The sequence below is a fragment of the Lagenorhynchus albirostris genome, chromosome 13 (genome assembly GCF_949774975.1).
Source record: "Lagenorhynchus albirostris chromosome 13, mLagAlb1.1, whole genome shotgun sequence".
Lineage (NCBI taxonomy): Eukaryota > Metazoa > Chordata > Mammalia > Artiodactyla > Delphinidae > Lagenorhynchus > Lagenorhynchus albirostris.
This window is the reverse complement of record NC_083107.1, coordinates 6818327-6836075: the sequence shown is the minus strand read 5'-3', so window position 1 is coordinate 6836075 and position 17749 is coordinate 6818327. Positions and strand designations below refer to the sequence as shown.

General features: G+C 41.6%; 1 protein-coding gene across 1 annotated transcript in view; it reads right to left on the bottom strand.

Annotated features, from left to right (window-relative positions):
* Positions 1–17749, bottom strand: part of AFF3 (ALF transcription elongation factor 3) — a 478605-nt gene that overhangs the window by 372981 nt on the left and 87875 nt on the right. The window contains exon 6 of the mRNA XM_060170002.1: positions 13674–13778. Within this exon, the coding sequence (XP_060025985.1) occupies positions 13674–13778 (105 nt within the window). The remainder of the gene's footprint in view (positions 1–13673; positions 13779–17749) is intronic.

Here is a 17749-nt window from a genome sequence, read left to right as displayed (position 1 = left end):
TAGTATATTTCTTTTATGTTAGCTGACATCCTTTTAAGATATTCCCAGCAGAGAGCACTTTTATAAATGAAGAGAGTTCCATAACTTCTCATTTGTTGCTTAAATTGGCTAAGTTCTAGTTAATCACTTTACACATCCTCTTCACCAGTTTTATCCTTCATCTGAAAACGTCCCTTTTCCTCCCACTTGTTCTGCCTTCATGGGCTCACGAGTATGAAACCAGACATGGGTGATGTCCTCTCTGATAGTTTTGCCATCTGATGGTCCACTGGCAGTGGAAGCGACGGCCTTCCCAAGCCTTGACCTTCACGTATAAATGCCAGGTCCGCTAGGTCTGAAGTAACTCTGTCTCCTCTGTACTCAATACACAATGCAAAACAGGGTCTGGACTCTGGAGAATAACGGAGCAAGGTCACCGTGTTCTCTCTTCAGAATAAAATGCACATCTCCCATTAAATGTCAAATCCTTCCTTTCTAAAGGTTGAATAGGACAGTATTTTTGAAAGAATTCCTCTTGGTAAAATTGAGAGGGCAGGAAAAAAGTCCTATCCAAAAATACACCCTGGCTTGGGGCCCTTTTCGTTTGATTTTGAATTAACTTATTTTACACACTTTTCTCTCAATATCTTGGCAGGCAAACACTGGTTGATACAGCAGTCTCAGGCCCTGAAATCTGAAATACTGGGTTGGCCAAAAAGTTCATTTGGGTTCTTCCATACGCTGTTATGGAAAAACCCAAAGGAACTTTTTGGCCAACCCAATACTTTCATGCTCTGTTTTAGCGGCCTTGTAGAGTTTTCAGTTACGAGAGGGCTTTCTTTTTTATTGATACATTTTCAATGCAAGCAATATCAGTAGCAATGTTTCCCTATCTTCTTCATCATTTTGTTTCTTCAGCAATCAACTTTGCCTTGGCCCCCTTCGCTAGACTCCCCAGGTATCCCTCTTTCCCGCTTTGGAGGGGGAAAGAAGGTCCCAAATGACCGTGGCCAGTTCTACAAGACTGTCTGGATCACTAACATCATCTGGCTGGTCCTCTTTCCTAGGGGCCTTTTAGGGTCTAGAATTACAGGCCTCCCCACACCCCTAGCGCCTGCATCCCTGCCTGCGGCCATGCTGGTCAGCTGCTCCAGAATGATGCCCAGGTAGCTGGTGCCCCAGCGGCCTGTCTTCCCTTTCCTCCACCCTCCTCTTTGCTGCTGCCCCTCTGGCTTCTTCCCTTTCCCCGGCATCTGCTCCTCCCACCGTCTCTACTGCTTTGGTCTCCACACTGGAGTAGCCCATAAGCCATGCTCCCCCGTGGCCCGCATTCGAGGGATGGAACTGTGCCGCCTACAACTCTGCAGGGCATCTGACGGCGTGCCACCCAGGAAGCTCTGCCGCTCCTCTTCCCTGCTGGCACCCAAGTCCTCAAGGAGTTGCCCTGAAGACGCTTGCTCAAGCTCCTGCCAGCCTAACTCTGCTCCTTTGGGGAAACGCTTCCACTGAAACTTACGTAAGAGCCCTCTTAGTCTTGGAAGCCCTCCACACGTAAGGGCAAAGACGGTGCTCAGCACACCTGCCTCACGTTCATGCACACAATGCTTCCTGCCTGCCCCTCTGCCCTCCCTCCCTCCCTCTCAGAAATGAAGATCATCTCGTCAGTTATTGCTTCCTCTCTTACCATCTCAGATGTCGATTATTGTAAAGTGCCAAGGAGGAATGGCCCCAGTGAACTGTCCCCTTTGCTCTTGGCGTGTTTATTCCTGGCTTCAGACCCACGAGAGAGAGAGAGGCTTCGCGTACTCCACGGCATTGACACAAACAGCAGTGTAAGGCTTTTGTTGCCATTTTATAGTTTAAAAACTATAACAGATATTCATGAGTTTAATTTAACTGTCTACTTACTACCAGCCATGCTTGTTAAGGGCTGCAATAAACCAACAGAAAAATTAAGCGCTCTACTAATAGATTATGTGAAGAGGTCCACGTTACGGATTCAGTTGGTACTCATACCAGTGGCGTCGATCCTGATGACTCCATTCGGTATTCCTGCAGATGTTGTCATGTATCATGCCTTCCACTGCCATCAGAGGAACAGGCCCATTCACTGTTTTGTTTTGGTTTTTTTTCCCCCAATTCTCTGTGTTGGATAAATAAGCTGATAATCTTTGTGGTGCACAATAAAAAAATATTAAAACCAGGCCTGACTAACGTGTGTCTGGAGACGTAAGAAGAAAAACGTTTTAAAGTCCCAGCCCTAAAATACTCCGACTTCTTCCCTACTACTCCATCCGGTTGATTTTTAGGCATTCTTACATTTCTGGACGCCATTCCAAACAATGTGAATATAAAATGCTCTAATTTGCATCTGAAGCCTTTAACTGTGTTCTTCTATCACACCATTTATTCATGGGATTGGCCTAAGAGAACTCCACAAACCCCACGCTACAGGTGAGGAAACGAAAGCCAAGAGAGGTTAAGAAGCACACTTGGCAGGCACAGACCCAGGGCATGGCGGAGCTGGGCTGCACCTACACTCTGCGACTGCCAAGTGGGTGCTTTACGTCAGCCCCAAACACAATCCTACTCCTGCCTGTTTGGGATGGTCAGCTGTATGTGTCAGCCTGGCTAGGCTGCAGGCCCTAGTTTCTCAATCAAACAGTCATCTAGGCGTGAAGGTATTCTGTAGATGCTGTTAACATCCACTATCAGGCGACTTTATGCAAAGAACATTAGCCTGGATAACCTAGGTGGGCCTGATCTAATCAGTTGAAAGGCCTTAAGACCAGAAGTGAGGTTTCCCTGAAGAAGAACAAATGCCACCAGTTCCACTGGGGGGGAGGGTTACAGCATTAGCACCTGCCCAAGAGTTCCCAGCCTGCTCTTCCTGACGGCCTGTCCTATGAACTTTGTACTTGCCTAGCCATTCCCCAAAACTGCATAAGCCAACTCTTTGCGATACTTACTCATGGTTAAGGGGCTGTTATGGGCCAATACTGTGCAGGGCCCTCAAGTCATATACTACATGCCAGGCACATATTTGATGCACATATTCTTGAACATCAACCTCCCCTAACCCCTTAGTTGCAAGCGTTTAATTCTATTTCTCCTTTTGTAATTCAGGGCTCCTTTTTCCTTAAGGGAAGCATATCCTTCAAGGATATCCTACTCATATACTTGAAGTCACTCGTGTTTATCATGTCGTTGATAAAAAAGATGTTAAAATTAGGTAAAATCTGTGTCATCTGCCTAACACTAGCCCAGTTCTGTTGCACTGTGTACAATTTTACTATTTGATATAATTCACAAGTTCATGCAAAACTCAGTCATTCTATGTGCAAGATTAGAGTGAAGTATTTCTAGTATTACCAAAGTGTCACTCCTTAGACACTAGTTTAGAAAAGCCTGTTCTTCTCTTCGGGTTAAGTAACCCACACTCCCTGAATGCTTCACTGTGAATCAGGCACCCAGTCCGGCAATTACTTCATCTGCTCGCCTGTGGAGCTTTCACTATTCATTCTTTCTCATCCTAAGTAGCCAGCACTGGATTCAGCCTTCTAATAAGAGATTCTGAATTGCTGAGGAATGCTGCTCTTAATTGGGAACAAATATTTACCAACCACCTTCAACCTTGGGTTTACTATATCCATCCTTACACTACTACAGCTCAACCGTTCATTCTCCTCCTTCTACGCAGAGAGGGACTTGGTTCCTCCCTCTCCATCTTAAGTCAAACGAATGAGGACTGGACTTATGACCACGTGACGCTTACAGCTTATCTGTCTGCCTACCTGACCCTTGTTTCTATTCATGTGGCCTGTACTTGCCCATTTTCTCCCATTTCCCATAATAATTTTGAATCTGTGTTGGCCTCCTGCTTACCAGCCTAAAACCAATAAGAAGTCATCTATGTGCCACTGAACTTAACTCTCAACCCTTCACTTATGTCACTGATCAAAAGATGTTCAAAAATGATCTTTTCATGGACAGCAGCAATATGTTCAATCTGAGATGAACTTCAGAATATAAAATGTGCTGATTTGGATTAGAAGGAACACAAGCCCAATGCTATGCTCTGCCACAGAGACTACCCGCTAAATATTAATTGCATTAAAATGATTATTCAGGAGAAAAGCACTCAATGCTTGATTTGGAAATAAACATACTTCTGTTCAGGCAATGATAAAAAACTATCCTCTCATTATTTATTCACTAAGTATTGTTAGTTAACAATTTTATTGTTCATTTGCTTTCATTCCCAAGCATATTTTTTAAAACTATACTTGATTAATAATTTAAAATACTGTATTATACAGTAACATTTGGATATTGTAGTAAAGCATTAAAGGAAGATCTAGATAGGGAAGAGATAAAACAGCAATAACTCATCCCCTGCCACCACTGTACCACATTTTAGCATTTGGATCACTATATGCACAAAGGGGTGCAACAAAAACATCTAGATGAAAATTTATAGTTATTGCAAGGATGTTATAAACAATCCTGTCGTCTGTATCACTGTCTGCGAGAATATATGGGAATAATGTCTCTTGTCGTCTGTATCAGTGTCTACGAGAATATATACGAATAATGTCTCTTGGACCACAATGTGAGAAAAGTCTCTGCTTCTCCTAAGTGACTGAGTTCATATTTAAGGTCAAATGACCCTTGAAGCCCCTCAAGTTTCCCTTTTCACTTTGGTTGCTAGGAATCTCAGAGTCAACTTGGAGGCTACTTTTACTCACTAATAATTGTATGAATTTTGGTAAGTTACCTTATATCCATCTCTGAATAAGAGACCTATGAGCAGCATTGCGGTTTGGCAGACTAAGTTAAATATGGTCATTTCAGGAGCTCTGAATGACTTTGCTGTTTGGCAGAGCAAATCACTTAATTAGAGCTCACATCACATATGTCTCCAAATAACAATTAGGGACTCTACAATTCCTTCCTCCTCATCCAAGGCTACTCTGATGATTGGTGAAGTTTCACTGAAAAATCTTAAAAAGGATGCTTTTCCATAAACGTTAAGAAAGGGATATTTTAAAAGCTTTTGATTTGTGTGCACAGTAAAATAACCCAGTGCAGCGTCTGAGTCAGAGCTGCTGGGCTCTGGGCTTCCTGGAGTGGAGCATATTAGTCCATTTATTCCACCAGCAGTCTGATGCTTTGTCTTTGACAGTGGATTGCAGGAGGTGTGGCATCAAGGGTCTAGGTGACTTTGTGTGTGGCCATCACATGCCAATCTCCTTCAACCATTGATCTATCATTTCTATGTGTTACTTTTTATAAGCCTGAGAACGTACCAAGATTTAGTACAAAAAAATTTTTTTATAAGAGAAAGAATACTCTCAAAAACTCAGTAGAAATTGGAAATTACAGACTACCTCAAGAGATGAAACTGTTTTCATCAAACGTTTATGCCCATTTCGAGACTTGCTCTTTTTATGTTCACTCACTCAGACAGGCAGGACAAAGGATTTGGGTCTGGAAGCTAGTACTGACATGGCAAAATTCCAAGCAGGAAGGTTGAGTAGTCGTTAGGGGTTTCCTGTGCCCCAAGATTCATACTGAAATTTACAGATCAACACTTAAACTACATATAAAAACAGATCGTAAGTGATGTATTATGTATCAATGCAAAATGTTCCCTAAAAAAAAATAAGCTGCTATACCTGGCAGCAGTTATCATACCTGCCATCATCCACCTGAAAGGATGCTGAGTGGTACCCGAATGGGGTGAACTGAGTTATGGCAGCCAAGGGGCTGGAAGAGGGGGTCTGTGTACCTGGGAAATGTGCACCACGAAGGCAAAACCTGGGCTAGGCGGTAAAGAACCCCACACTGTTAGGGCTGGGATGTGAAATTCCAAGAAGCACTGGGTACTTGAAAGCAATTTAACACGTTTAAAGCTCTGGATGGTAAAGGTTAACTTCTCTGCTGATTCACCAGGACTGTCTTGTGGAGTTGCCAGAATTTACAAGCACAAAGTAATGACTGGCAAGGGAATGCGCCCCAAGGAAAGAGAGGAACGGTCCACCTGCATCAAGGATAGGCGGCTCAGACACAGCATCCTGTGGCACGTGGAAGTAACTCAGAGATCAGTGGGGTAACGTATGGCTCTTCAGCACCAAAGAGGGCAAGGCTGCATTCACGTTGCTAAGGAATAGGGAACCCTGGTTTCTCCAGGCGATTAGCCTGCAAAAGGAAGGCTGCTCTATTTAGTAACGTAAGAACCTAGCATGATGAGAGGCTTATGGCAAAAACCTACCGTGACCCATGGGAGAATGTTTGCCCAGGAAACTAATGATCAATAGCTCTGTACTGTATTTAACTACAGTTTTATGCCTGATGACAAACACAGTCCATAAATGTCGCTTGGTAATTTGCATGGGCAAAAATTATTAGCTAAAAGTCACATGTGAGGCATGCGTGCTTGCAAACACCACGTGACTGATTACAACATGTCTTCATATTTATAACTCTGCTGTATGTTCCCATTAAGACCCAGTAAATTACTTCTCTGCACCACTGATTATGAAGATTTTTCTCCATTAGGGTAGCTTCCAATCACACAGACTTTCAAAAGGTCATATTTTTAACCTGAATAAATGTAGTTGTATTTCTCACCAAATGATCCCTTGAAAATCAGAAATCACTAGGGTACGGAAGAGACCTGGGGCTACGCATTTAATCAGGAAGCCATACATTTACTGAAGGGCAGGTACTCACAGGGTCATACATCCCCAAATGATAACACAGGGAAACAAATTCCTAGCTTATGGTTTCTGTACTAGGGATTGATTTTTGCTCTGTCAAAATCACACATCCATGAGCAAAATAAATCATTATGGGCATTTTGAGCCACTAAGAAGTTTCAAGGTGTTACTTAAATAATTATATTAAACAAATACTAAAATCTTGGTAGTCTTTTTTTCTCACAGGTGTATGCGTTATCCATGTGAATCTTTGTGTGTGTGTGCGTGTGTGTGTGCGCATTCTAATACTGAACAAAAAGGTAAGTATATTGTGGATAATAAGAACAAGGTTTCTCCCCGTCAGAAAAGGGAGCTATGAATACAGGAAGAGAGAAGACTAGAATTATCCCTGTGGAATTGGACTGGAATTAGAGGTATCAGTGTGAACCCTAATTTTTGTTAGACAGAAAGGTAGATAAATAAGATGGATGGATGGATGATAGATGTTAGATAGATAGTGAAGTAGTTACAGATGTGTGTATGTGTATGTATTTTATATACCTGTTTTAATATAGCATTATTATACAGACAGATAGATCGATCGATCATCTAGTAGCTTTGTCGAAGGGAAGGGCCTAGTAGCAACGAGTACACACAGTGCCCAGATCTTGGTTTCTAAAAACCATTTCTGCAATAAACAAAACCAGGGCTGCCTGGAGAAATGGCTGATTCCAGGTCTGGGGTTGGAGAATTACAAAATGATCTGTGAACATTGTGCTGTACCAGAAAAAGAAATAATGAGGAATAATGAGGATATGTCAGATGTAAAAAAGTCAGCTTGAAGGGAATCCCACTGCCCAAATCTAGGATAATTTGAGCACTGAAATAATATGAAATAATCAGTTATAAACCATTGAATAAAATAAAAATCCATGAATTCATATGGTTAAATAAAGTAGAAAGGAAGCTCTTCCTTACAGAGGAATGCCAACTAATAAATGTAGTGGTAATTATGCAATTAGAAAACCACCATCTGGCAAGCACCACTATAATAACTGATTCAGGCAAGAATTATCAATGGGTGCTAAAGCTATTGAGTGAAAGCTTGATGATAAATAAGGTGTTGACATGCTCTCAAAGATACTTACTGATACTACTCATTAATAATTTCAGTGGAGAAACCTGACAGATACCACCTTAACCAAGTGATGATGTTCACACCACCAGTAACAGGAGAAATTGATATCATGGACCTCTGGACGTGATGTTTTGAAGAAGATTGGCACCCTTACGATGGCATTCCTACCAAAAACCCAAAACTCGAATCTAATCTTTAGAAAACATTAAAGAAACCGAAATTGACGAACAGTCTATAAAATACTGGCCTCTGGTCCTCAAAAATGTCAAGGTCATGAAAGACAAAAGGAACTGAGGAACTGATGCCTATTAAGGGAGCCTAAAAAGACATGTCAACTAAATGATCTTAAAGTGGATCCTGGACCAGAAAGAGAGACATCATTAGGACAATTTGAGAAATTAAAATAAGGTCTAGAGATGATAGCATTGTCTTAATTTTAAATCCCTAATTTTGATCACTGTACTGTGGCTGTAATAAGAGAATGTTCTTTCTTTGGGGGGAAATATACACCAAAGTATTTAGGAATAAATTAGCATCATGTCTGCAACTTATCATCAAATGGTTCAAAAAAATTATATGTACATATGCCAATGTATTTTATATTATACACACATACAGGAAGCAAAGCGAGGAGAAGCAAAGGGAAGGGAAAGGGAGGCGAGGAGAGAAAAAGAGAAAAATAAAGAAATGTGGTTAATGTTTGGGGAATCTGAGTGAAAGGTGTAAGGGAATTCCTTGACTCTTCTTGCAACTTTTAAGGATGAAATTATTTCAAAGTGAGTGTCTTAAAATTATACAGATGTGGAAAGATGAAAAACATTCACTTAATAATGGAACAGGTTAATTAAAATGCTATATATTAACTTCTAACAGTAGTTAAAATGAAAAAAAATAGAGAACCACATGGACCAACAGGGATAGATGCTGAAATCATGTCAAATGAAAAAGGCAAGTCAGACAATGTCATGGACAGTTCAGCATCATTTATGCAATTTGAAACACATATGGGAAATATGACCATTAAGTTATTTAGTGAAATTCTTAATAATTTTTTTGACATGGGGTCCTACATTTTCATTTTTACCTGGGCCTCAAATTATGTAGCCCCATAAATTATTATATTTTATTTCTTTCATACCAAAGAATAACCAAAATGAATTAGTTATTTCTGGATAGTACGTATCCAGGTGTTTACTATATTATTCTATGTACTTTTCAGTATTTCAATATTTTTTTCAAGTTAAAAAGTATCTTAAGTTCATCTTAAGATGCTAATATAGCCTGTGGTGATAAAACTAGAAAAAAGCAGCAAAAGCAACCTGATAGTCAACATTTCAAAGTTTTTTTTAAGGTTTGTTATATTTATTTTTCTATAATTTACATTTAAGGAAAAATAATGTCACTTATATAAAAACATAGCATCATGATAAATCCCTTGATTTTCTCTTCCAACCAAACTGCTCCTCCTACTTTCCTATAAATAAGATCTAGAACCACACTGATAAGAGAATCCTGCTAACTTAGTGTTTTGTATATTTCAGATATATCATAGGCTAAAAACTGGGTAGTTTGGAATACACATGGCTCCATGGATTTGTGTCTCATCCCCGAAGCAGAACCATTAACATCTCTATCCAGTCACTTCCCTCTACATAAATAGAGCAATTTCACAGCTGGCCTTTCCTGTTTTCCCTGTTCATTTTCCCTGCAACTTAAGTTCTGTCTTTTGCATTCTTCCTTGTTTTTCTTATTGCCAGATGTCTTTGCTACTCAGGATTTAGTTTAATTTGTCTCTCACCTCACACTTTCGCCTGATTTCACTTCTACAGCATCTACTTTTGCTTCATATTTGCAGCCATTCCTGATGTGGTCACCAAACCATCTCTCTCTCTTTACAACCGCTTTTCAAAGTTGAGTTGCCCTAAACTCGAGTTCAGTTTATAAGAAAAATTCTCTGCTTAAGGATGCTCTTCCCTTATCTGAATCCTCTGCATACACTTCTCTGCTGAAACATTACCTCTTCAAAAGTGTTCTTCAACCACCCTATCCACGATCCCTCCCTCCCTTCCTAGCCCATCACTCCATCCCCTCACTTTATTTTTATCACAGTACCCACTACTCTGAAACTCTCTCATTTATTTATGTAGTTAGGCATATTACACTCTCCTTCAATAGAAATAAGCCCTGGGAGGTAAGGGGCTCTGCATTCCTTGTCGTCTGCTATATACCCAGCACCTAAAACGGGACTTGGCACACAGCAGCCATCTAATGTCTATTGAAAAAATGAACTTAGAATGAGAGGTAGAGAGAAAGAGAGAAGGATTTGCAGAGACAGAGAAGGGAGGTCCAAAAATGTCCATGCTTTTGGAATAAGCTCAGAGCAAGATTTTTGCAAGAGCCTTCAGGATGCCCAGACAGCATAAGCAAAGACTTGCAGGAAGCTAGTGACACCTCGGTCCTTGGAAATCCCACTCTCCAATCATGCCCTTAGCAAACTCACCCTGGCAAGGCTCCCTCAGGGAATGATGAGCTCCATTTCAAATGCAGCAACTCCCTGGGTCATCAATTCCAGTCACCTCAAATCTGCACTTCAGGGGGAGACTGTGAGAGAACCTCGTCCTTCAAGGCCAGAAGGCAAAGATCCCTGCACAAGTGAGTGCCTGACCCTTAACGCCAGGGATTTCCTGATGCCATCTCCTGAAGACCAGAACTGCCAGAGATCTCTAGAAGATCTGCACCTCTGCATGTCTCTGCTCTGTTCACCCTGCTCCCTGTTTCTCAGACCCCTGACCTCCAAGGCCTGGCATGAGCTTACCTTCATACAACCTGCCCTAACTCCTGGAGCCCACTGTATAGACACGGTCCTGGCAGACTGGGTAAGCTAGGACCAGGCAGATGAGAGTTTAACAGAGGGACTACTGCCTGTCCCATGGTACTGGATAGGGAACCACAGGACTGAGGTTAGGAACACAAGGGAGTAGTGACTACTCCTTGGCCTGAAGGGCTGGAGCCCCCCTAGTAAAGAGGAGGTGGGGGGGAGGGGAGGAGATGGGACCTCACTCTCCTCCCTCCCCTCTGATCTCCCCATTGGCTGAGCTCAACTGGAAGCCAAAGGGCAGGAGAGCCTGATGCAGTTCTTAGAGGTGAGCTTCCTTGGCAATAAGTGGTTGGGGGCAGAGGAGTGGATTTGGGAGAAGCAAACACAAGAACCTCCGAATACTCACAATCCTTGCCCTGCTCGACACACTTACAAGGAGCACACGATTATACCCCGTCTTGCTTGAGTTCTACCCTTGTTTCCTGCGTTCCAGCCTTGTCTCTCTTGGCTAGATGCTAAGGTCTTCAGGGGAAGGGACCATATATTATTTTTCCTGCACCCCTTAAAGAGTTTGTCATATAATCATATATCATATCTTGTAATCACAAAAATTCAGTGATTATATGACCAATTACTAAATACACCGTCAGATTTTCTGATATTAAAAAATAACCAAAAAGTGTCAGAATTTACAAGACTCTGATTATATGTGATAGCAATGGGTATCTATCGCATTAATGGTAGCCAAAATTTTGTACCAGCTAATATATATTTCTACACAAGATACATTATCTAGTAAGGAAAGTGAATGATGACAGTAGTTTGCTATGTACAAAGAAACTGCATTATCTGCTCCACGAAAAGCACGAAAAAATTTCTGTTGGGTATTTATTACTTGGCCACTATATGAAAATATTACAGAAATAAAAAGTCTAGGAAGAGAAAATATCCTAACAAATTCTTACAGAACTGAAGAGTAATACGCTACTGCAAATCAATTCTGATACAAAAAAGGAGGAAAGAAGAAAACCCAGCTTTTCTCTTTCAGTGTAGTTTTCAAAAGGGAATAAGTAATTTACTATTCCTTCAACCAAGCAATTCTCTCCTATTATTTGAAAAGTATATTCTAATTGCAGTTAACAAACTAATACATAGAGTCTTGTTCTTTCTTTTTCTTTTTTTTTCCTGGCATGCCCTTCACATTGCTGGGTATCTTCTGATGATGAGCATGGTGACTCACAAGGCATAAAGTTTTCAAAGCGTCTTCATCTGGCTTTGGAGACAATGAGGAAAAGGCAAAGTTTGAAACATTCTGGGAATATCCTGGGCCATTTAACAAAATTTAAATTAGACTACTACTGCATCGCATTTCATGCTCTTAAAAATCTACTAACGAGGGAGAGACCTTCAAGATGGCAGAAGGAGTAAGACGTGGAGATCACCTTCCTCCCCACAGATACACCAGAAATACATCTACACGTGGAACAACTCCTACAGAACACCTACTGAACGCTGGCAGAAGACCTCAGACCTCCCAAAAGGCAAGAAACTCCCCACGTACCTGGGTAGGCAAAAGAAAGAAGGAAAAACAGAGACAAAACGATAGGGACGGGACCTGCACCAGTGGGAGGGAGCTGTGAAGGAGGAGAAGTTTCTACACACTAGGAAGCCCTTTCACTGGTGGAGACGGAGGGTGGCAGAGGGGGGGAAGCTTCGGAGTGGCAGAGAATGCAGCAACAGGGGTGCGGAGGGCAAAGCGGAGAGATTCCCGCACAGAGGATTGGTGCCGACCAGCACTCACCAGCCCGAGAGGCTTGTCTGCTCACCCGCCGGGACGGGCTGGGGCTGGGAGCTGAGGCTCGGGCTTCGGAGGTCAAATCCCCAGGGAGAGGACTGGGGTTGTCTGCGTGAACACAGCCAGAAAGCGCCTAGTGCACTACAGCTAGCGGGGAAGAAGTCCAGGAAAAAGTCTGGAAATAAGAGGCAAGAGACCATTGTTCTGGGGTGCTCGAGGAGAGGGGATTCACAGCACCTCCTAAACAAGCTCCAGAGACGGGCACGAGCTGCGGCTGTCAGTGCGGAACCCAGACATGGGCATGAGACGCTAAGGCTGCTGCTGCCGCCACCAAGAAGCCTGTGTGCGAGCACAGGTCACTCTCCACACCTCCCCTCATGGGAGCCTGTGCAGCCCGCCACTGCCAGGGTCTTGTGATCCAGGGTCAACTCCTCCGGGAGAACGCACGGCACGCCTCAGGCTGGTGCAACGTCACGCTGGCCTCTGCCGCCGCAGGCTCGCCCCGCATTCCGTACCCCTCCCTCCACCCCGGCCTGAGTGAGCCAGAGCCCCCTAATCAGCTGCTCCTTTAACCCCGTCCTGTCTGAGCGAAGAACAGACGCCCTCCAGCGACCTACACGCAGAGGCGGGGCCAAATCCAAAGCTGAACCCGAGGAGCTGTGCGAACAAAGAAGAGAAAGGGAAATCTCTCCCAGCAGCCTCAGGAGCAGCGGACCAGATTCCCACAATCAACCTGATGTGCCCTGCATCTGTGGAATACATGAATAGATAAGGAATCATCCCAAACTTGACGTGGCAGACATTGGAAGCAACTGTAGACTTGGGATTTACTTTCTGCATCTAATTTGTTCCTGGTTTTATGTTTATTGTAGTTTAGTATTTAGAGCATATTATCACTGGAAGCTTTGTTTATTGATTTCGTTGCTGCCTTCCTTTCTTTTTATATATATATATTTGTGTGTGTGTGTGTGTGCGCGTGTGTGTGTGTGTGTGTGTGTGTGAGTGTGAGTGTGTATGTGTATGCTTCTTTGGGTGGTTTTGTCTGTATAGCTCTCCTTTCACCATTTGTCCTAGGGTTCTGTCTGTATGTTTTTTGGTTTTTTTTTTTTTTTAGCATAGTTGTTAGCACTTGTTATCATTGGTTGATTTGTTTTTTGGTTTGGTTGCTCTCTTCTTTTTTTTTTTATTACTTTTTAATTTAAAATTTTTTAATGATAGATTTTATTTTTTTATTTTAATAACTTTTCTCTTTCTTTCCTTCTTTCTTTCTTTATTTTCCTCCATTTTCTTCTGAGCCATGTGGCTGACAGGGTCTTGGTGCTCCAGCCGGGTGTCAAACCTGAGCCTCTGAGGTGGGAGAACCAAGTTCAGGACGTTGGACCACCACAGACCTCCCAGTCCCACATAATATCAAATGGCAAAAACTCTCCCAGAGATGGCTATCCCAACGCTAAGACCCAGCTCTCTTTCACCACCAGCAAGCTACAGTGCTGGACACCCTATGCCAAACAACTAGCAATACAGGAACACAAACCCCACCCAGTAGCAGAGAGGCTGCCTTAAATAAGGTCACAGACACCCCAAAGCACACCACCAGAGGCGGTCCCACCCGCCAGAAGGACAAGATCCATCCTCATCCACCAGAATACAGGCAACTAGTCCCCTCCACCAGGAAGCCTAAACAACCCACTGAACCAACCTTACCCACTGGGGTAGACACCAAAAACAATGGGAACTACAAACCTGCAGTCTGCGAAAAGAAGACCCAAACACAGTAAGTTAAGCAAAATGAGAAGACAGAGAAATACACAGCAGATGAAGAAGCAAGCTAAAAACCTACCAGACCAAACAAATGAAGAGGAAATAGGCAGTCTACCTGAAAAAGAATTGAGAGTAATGATAGTAAAGATGATCCAAAACCTTGGAAATAGAATAGAAAAAATACAAGAAACGTTTAACAAGGACCTAGAAGAAATAAACAGCACATAAACAATGATGAAAAGCACAATAAATGAAATTAAAAATTCTCTAGAAGGAATCAATCAATAGCAGAATAACTGAGGCAGAAGAATCGATAAGTGACCTGGAAGATAAAATAATGGAAATAACTATCACAGAACAGAATAAAGAAAAAAGACTGAAAAGAATTGAGGACAGTCTCAGACAGCTCTGGGACAACATTAAACACACCAACATTCGAATTACAGAAGAAGAGAAAACAAAAAGGGACTGAGAAAATTTGAAGAGATTACAGTTGAAAACTTCCCTAATATGGGAAAGGAAATAGTCAATCAAGTCCAGGAAGCACAGAGAGTCCCATACAGGATAAATCCAAGGAGAAACATGCCAAGACACATATTAATCAAACTATCAAAAATTAAATACAAAGAAAAAACATTAAAAGCAGCAAGGGAAAAGCAACAAATAACATACAAGGGAATCCCCATAAGGCTAACAGCTGATCTTTCAGCAGAAGCTCTGCAAGCCAGAAGGGAGTGGCAGGACATTTTTAAAGTGATGAAAGGGAAAAACCTACAATCAAGATTACTCTACACAGCAAAGATCTCATTCAGATTCGACAGAGAAAAATAAAACCTTTACAGACAAGCAAAAGCTAAGAGAATTCATCACCACCAAACCAGCTTTACAACAAATGCTAAAGGAACTTCTCTAGGCAGTAAACACAAGAGAAGGAAAAGACCTACAATAACAAACCCAAAACAATTAAGAAAATAGTAATAGGAGCATACATATCGATAACTACCTTAAATGTAAATGGATTAAATGCTCCAACCAAAAGACACAGACTGGCTGAGTGGATACAAAAATAAGACCCGTATATATGCGGTCTACAAGAGACCTACTTCAGACCTAGGGACACATACAGACTGAAAGTGAGGGGATGGAAAAAGTTATTCCATGCAAATGGAAATCCAAAGAAAGCTGGAGTATCAATTCTCACATCAGACAATATAGACTTTAAAATGAAGACTATTACAAGATACAAAAAGGACACTACATAATGATCAAGGGATAGATCCAAGAAGAAGATAAAGATATAACAATTGTAAATATTTATACACCCAACATAGGAGCACCTCAATACATAAGGCAAATGCTAACAGCCATAAAAGGGGAAACTGACAGTAACACAAATATAATAGGGGACTTTAACAACCCACTTTCACCAATGGACAGATCAGCCAAAATGAAAATGAAATAAGGAAACACAAGCTTTAAATGATACCTTAAACAAGGTGGACTTAATTGATATTTATAAGACATTCCATCCAAAAACAACAGAATACACTTGAGAATTCTTCTCAAGTGCTCATGGAACATTCTCCAGAACAGATCAAATCCTGGGTCACAAATCAAGCCTTGGGAAATTTAAGAAAATTGATATCGTATCTACTATCTTTTCCAACCACAACGCTACGAGACTAGATATCAATTACAGTAAAAAATCTGTAAAAAATACAAACATATGGAGGCTAAACAACATGCTACTTAATAACCAAGAGATCACTGAAGAAATCAAAGAGGAAATCAAAAAATACCTAGAAACAAATGACAATGAAAACTTGATGACCCAATACCTATGGGATGCAGCAAAACCAGTTCTAAGAGGGAAGTTTATAGCAATACAATCCTACCTCATCAAACAAGAAACATCTCAAATAAACAACCTAAACTTACACCTAAAGCATAGAGAAAGAAGAACAAAAAAACCCCGAAGTTACCAGAAGGAAAGAAATCATAAAGATCAGATCAGAAATAAATGAATAAGAAATGAAGGAAACAATAGCAAAGATCAATAAAACTAAAAGCTGGTTCTTTGAGAAGACAAACAAAATTGATAAACCATTAGCCAGACTCATCAAGAAAAAAAGGGAGAAGACACAAATCAACAGAATTAGAAATGAAAAAGGAGAAGTGGGCTTCCCTGGTGGCGCGGTGGTTGAGAGTCCGCCTGCCGATGCAGGGGACACGGGTTCGTGCCCCGGTCCGGGAAGATCCCACATGCCGCGGAGCGGCTGGGCCCGTGAGCTGTGGCCGCTGAGCCTGCGCGTCCGGAGCCTGTGCTCCGCAACGGGAGAGGCCACGGCAGTGAGAGGCCCGCGTACCGCAAAAAAAAAAAAAAAAAAAAAAAAAGGAGAAGTAACAACAGTGCAGAAATACAAAGGATCATGAGAGATTACTACAAGCAACTATATGCCAATAAAATGGACAACCTGGAAGAAATGGACAAATTCTTAGAAAAGCACAACCTTCTGAGACTGAACCAGGAAGAAATAGAATATATAAGCAGACCAATCACAAGCACTGAAACTGAAACTGTGATTAAAAATCTTCCAACAAACAAAAGCCCTGGACCAGATGGCTTCACAGGCGAATTCTATCAAACATTTAGAGAAGAGCTAACACCTATCCTTCTCAAACTCTTCTGAAATATAGCTGAGGGAGGAACACTCCCAAACTCATTCTACAAGGCCACCATCACCCTGATACCAAAACCAGACTAAGATGTCACACACACAAGAAAAACTACAGGCCAATATCTCTGGTGGACATAGATGCAAAAATCCCCAATGAATTACTAGCAAACAGAATCCAGCAGCACATTAAAAGGATCATACACCATGATCAAGTGGGCTTTATCCCAGGAATGCAAGGATTCTTCAATATACGCAAATCAATCAATGTGATACACCACATTAACAAACTGAAGGAGAAAAACCATATGATCATCTCAATAGATACTGAAAAAGCTTCTGACAAAATTCAACACCCATTTATAATAAAAACTCTCCAGAAAGTAGGCATAGAGGGCACTTACCTCAACATAATAAAGGCCATATATGACAAACCCACAGCCAACATCGTTCTCAATGGTGAAAAACTGAAACTGTTTCCACTAAGATCAGGAACAAGACAAGGTTGCCCACTCTCACCACTATTACTCAACATAGTTCTGGAAGTTTTCGCCACAGCAGAGAAGAAAAAGAAATAAAAGGAATCCAAATCAGAAAGGAAGAAGTAAAGCTGTCACTGTTCGCAGATGACATGATACTACACGTAGAGAATCCAAAAGATGCTACCAGAAAACTACTAGAGCTAATCAATGAATTTGGAAAAGTAGCAGGATACAAAATTAATGCACAGAAATCTCTTGCATTCCTATACACTAATGATGAATAATCTGAAAGAGAAATCAAGGAAGCTCTACCATTTACCACTGCAACAAAAAGAATAAACTACCTAGGAATAAACCTACCTAAGGAGACAAAAACCTGTATGCAGAAAACTGTAAGACA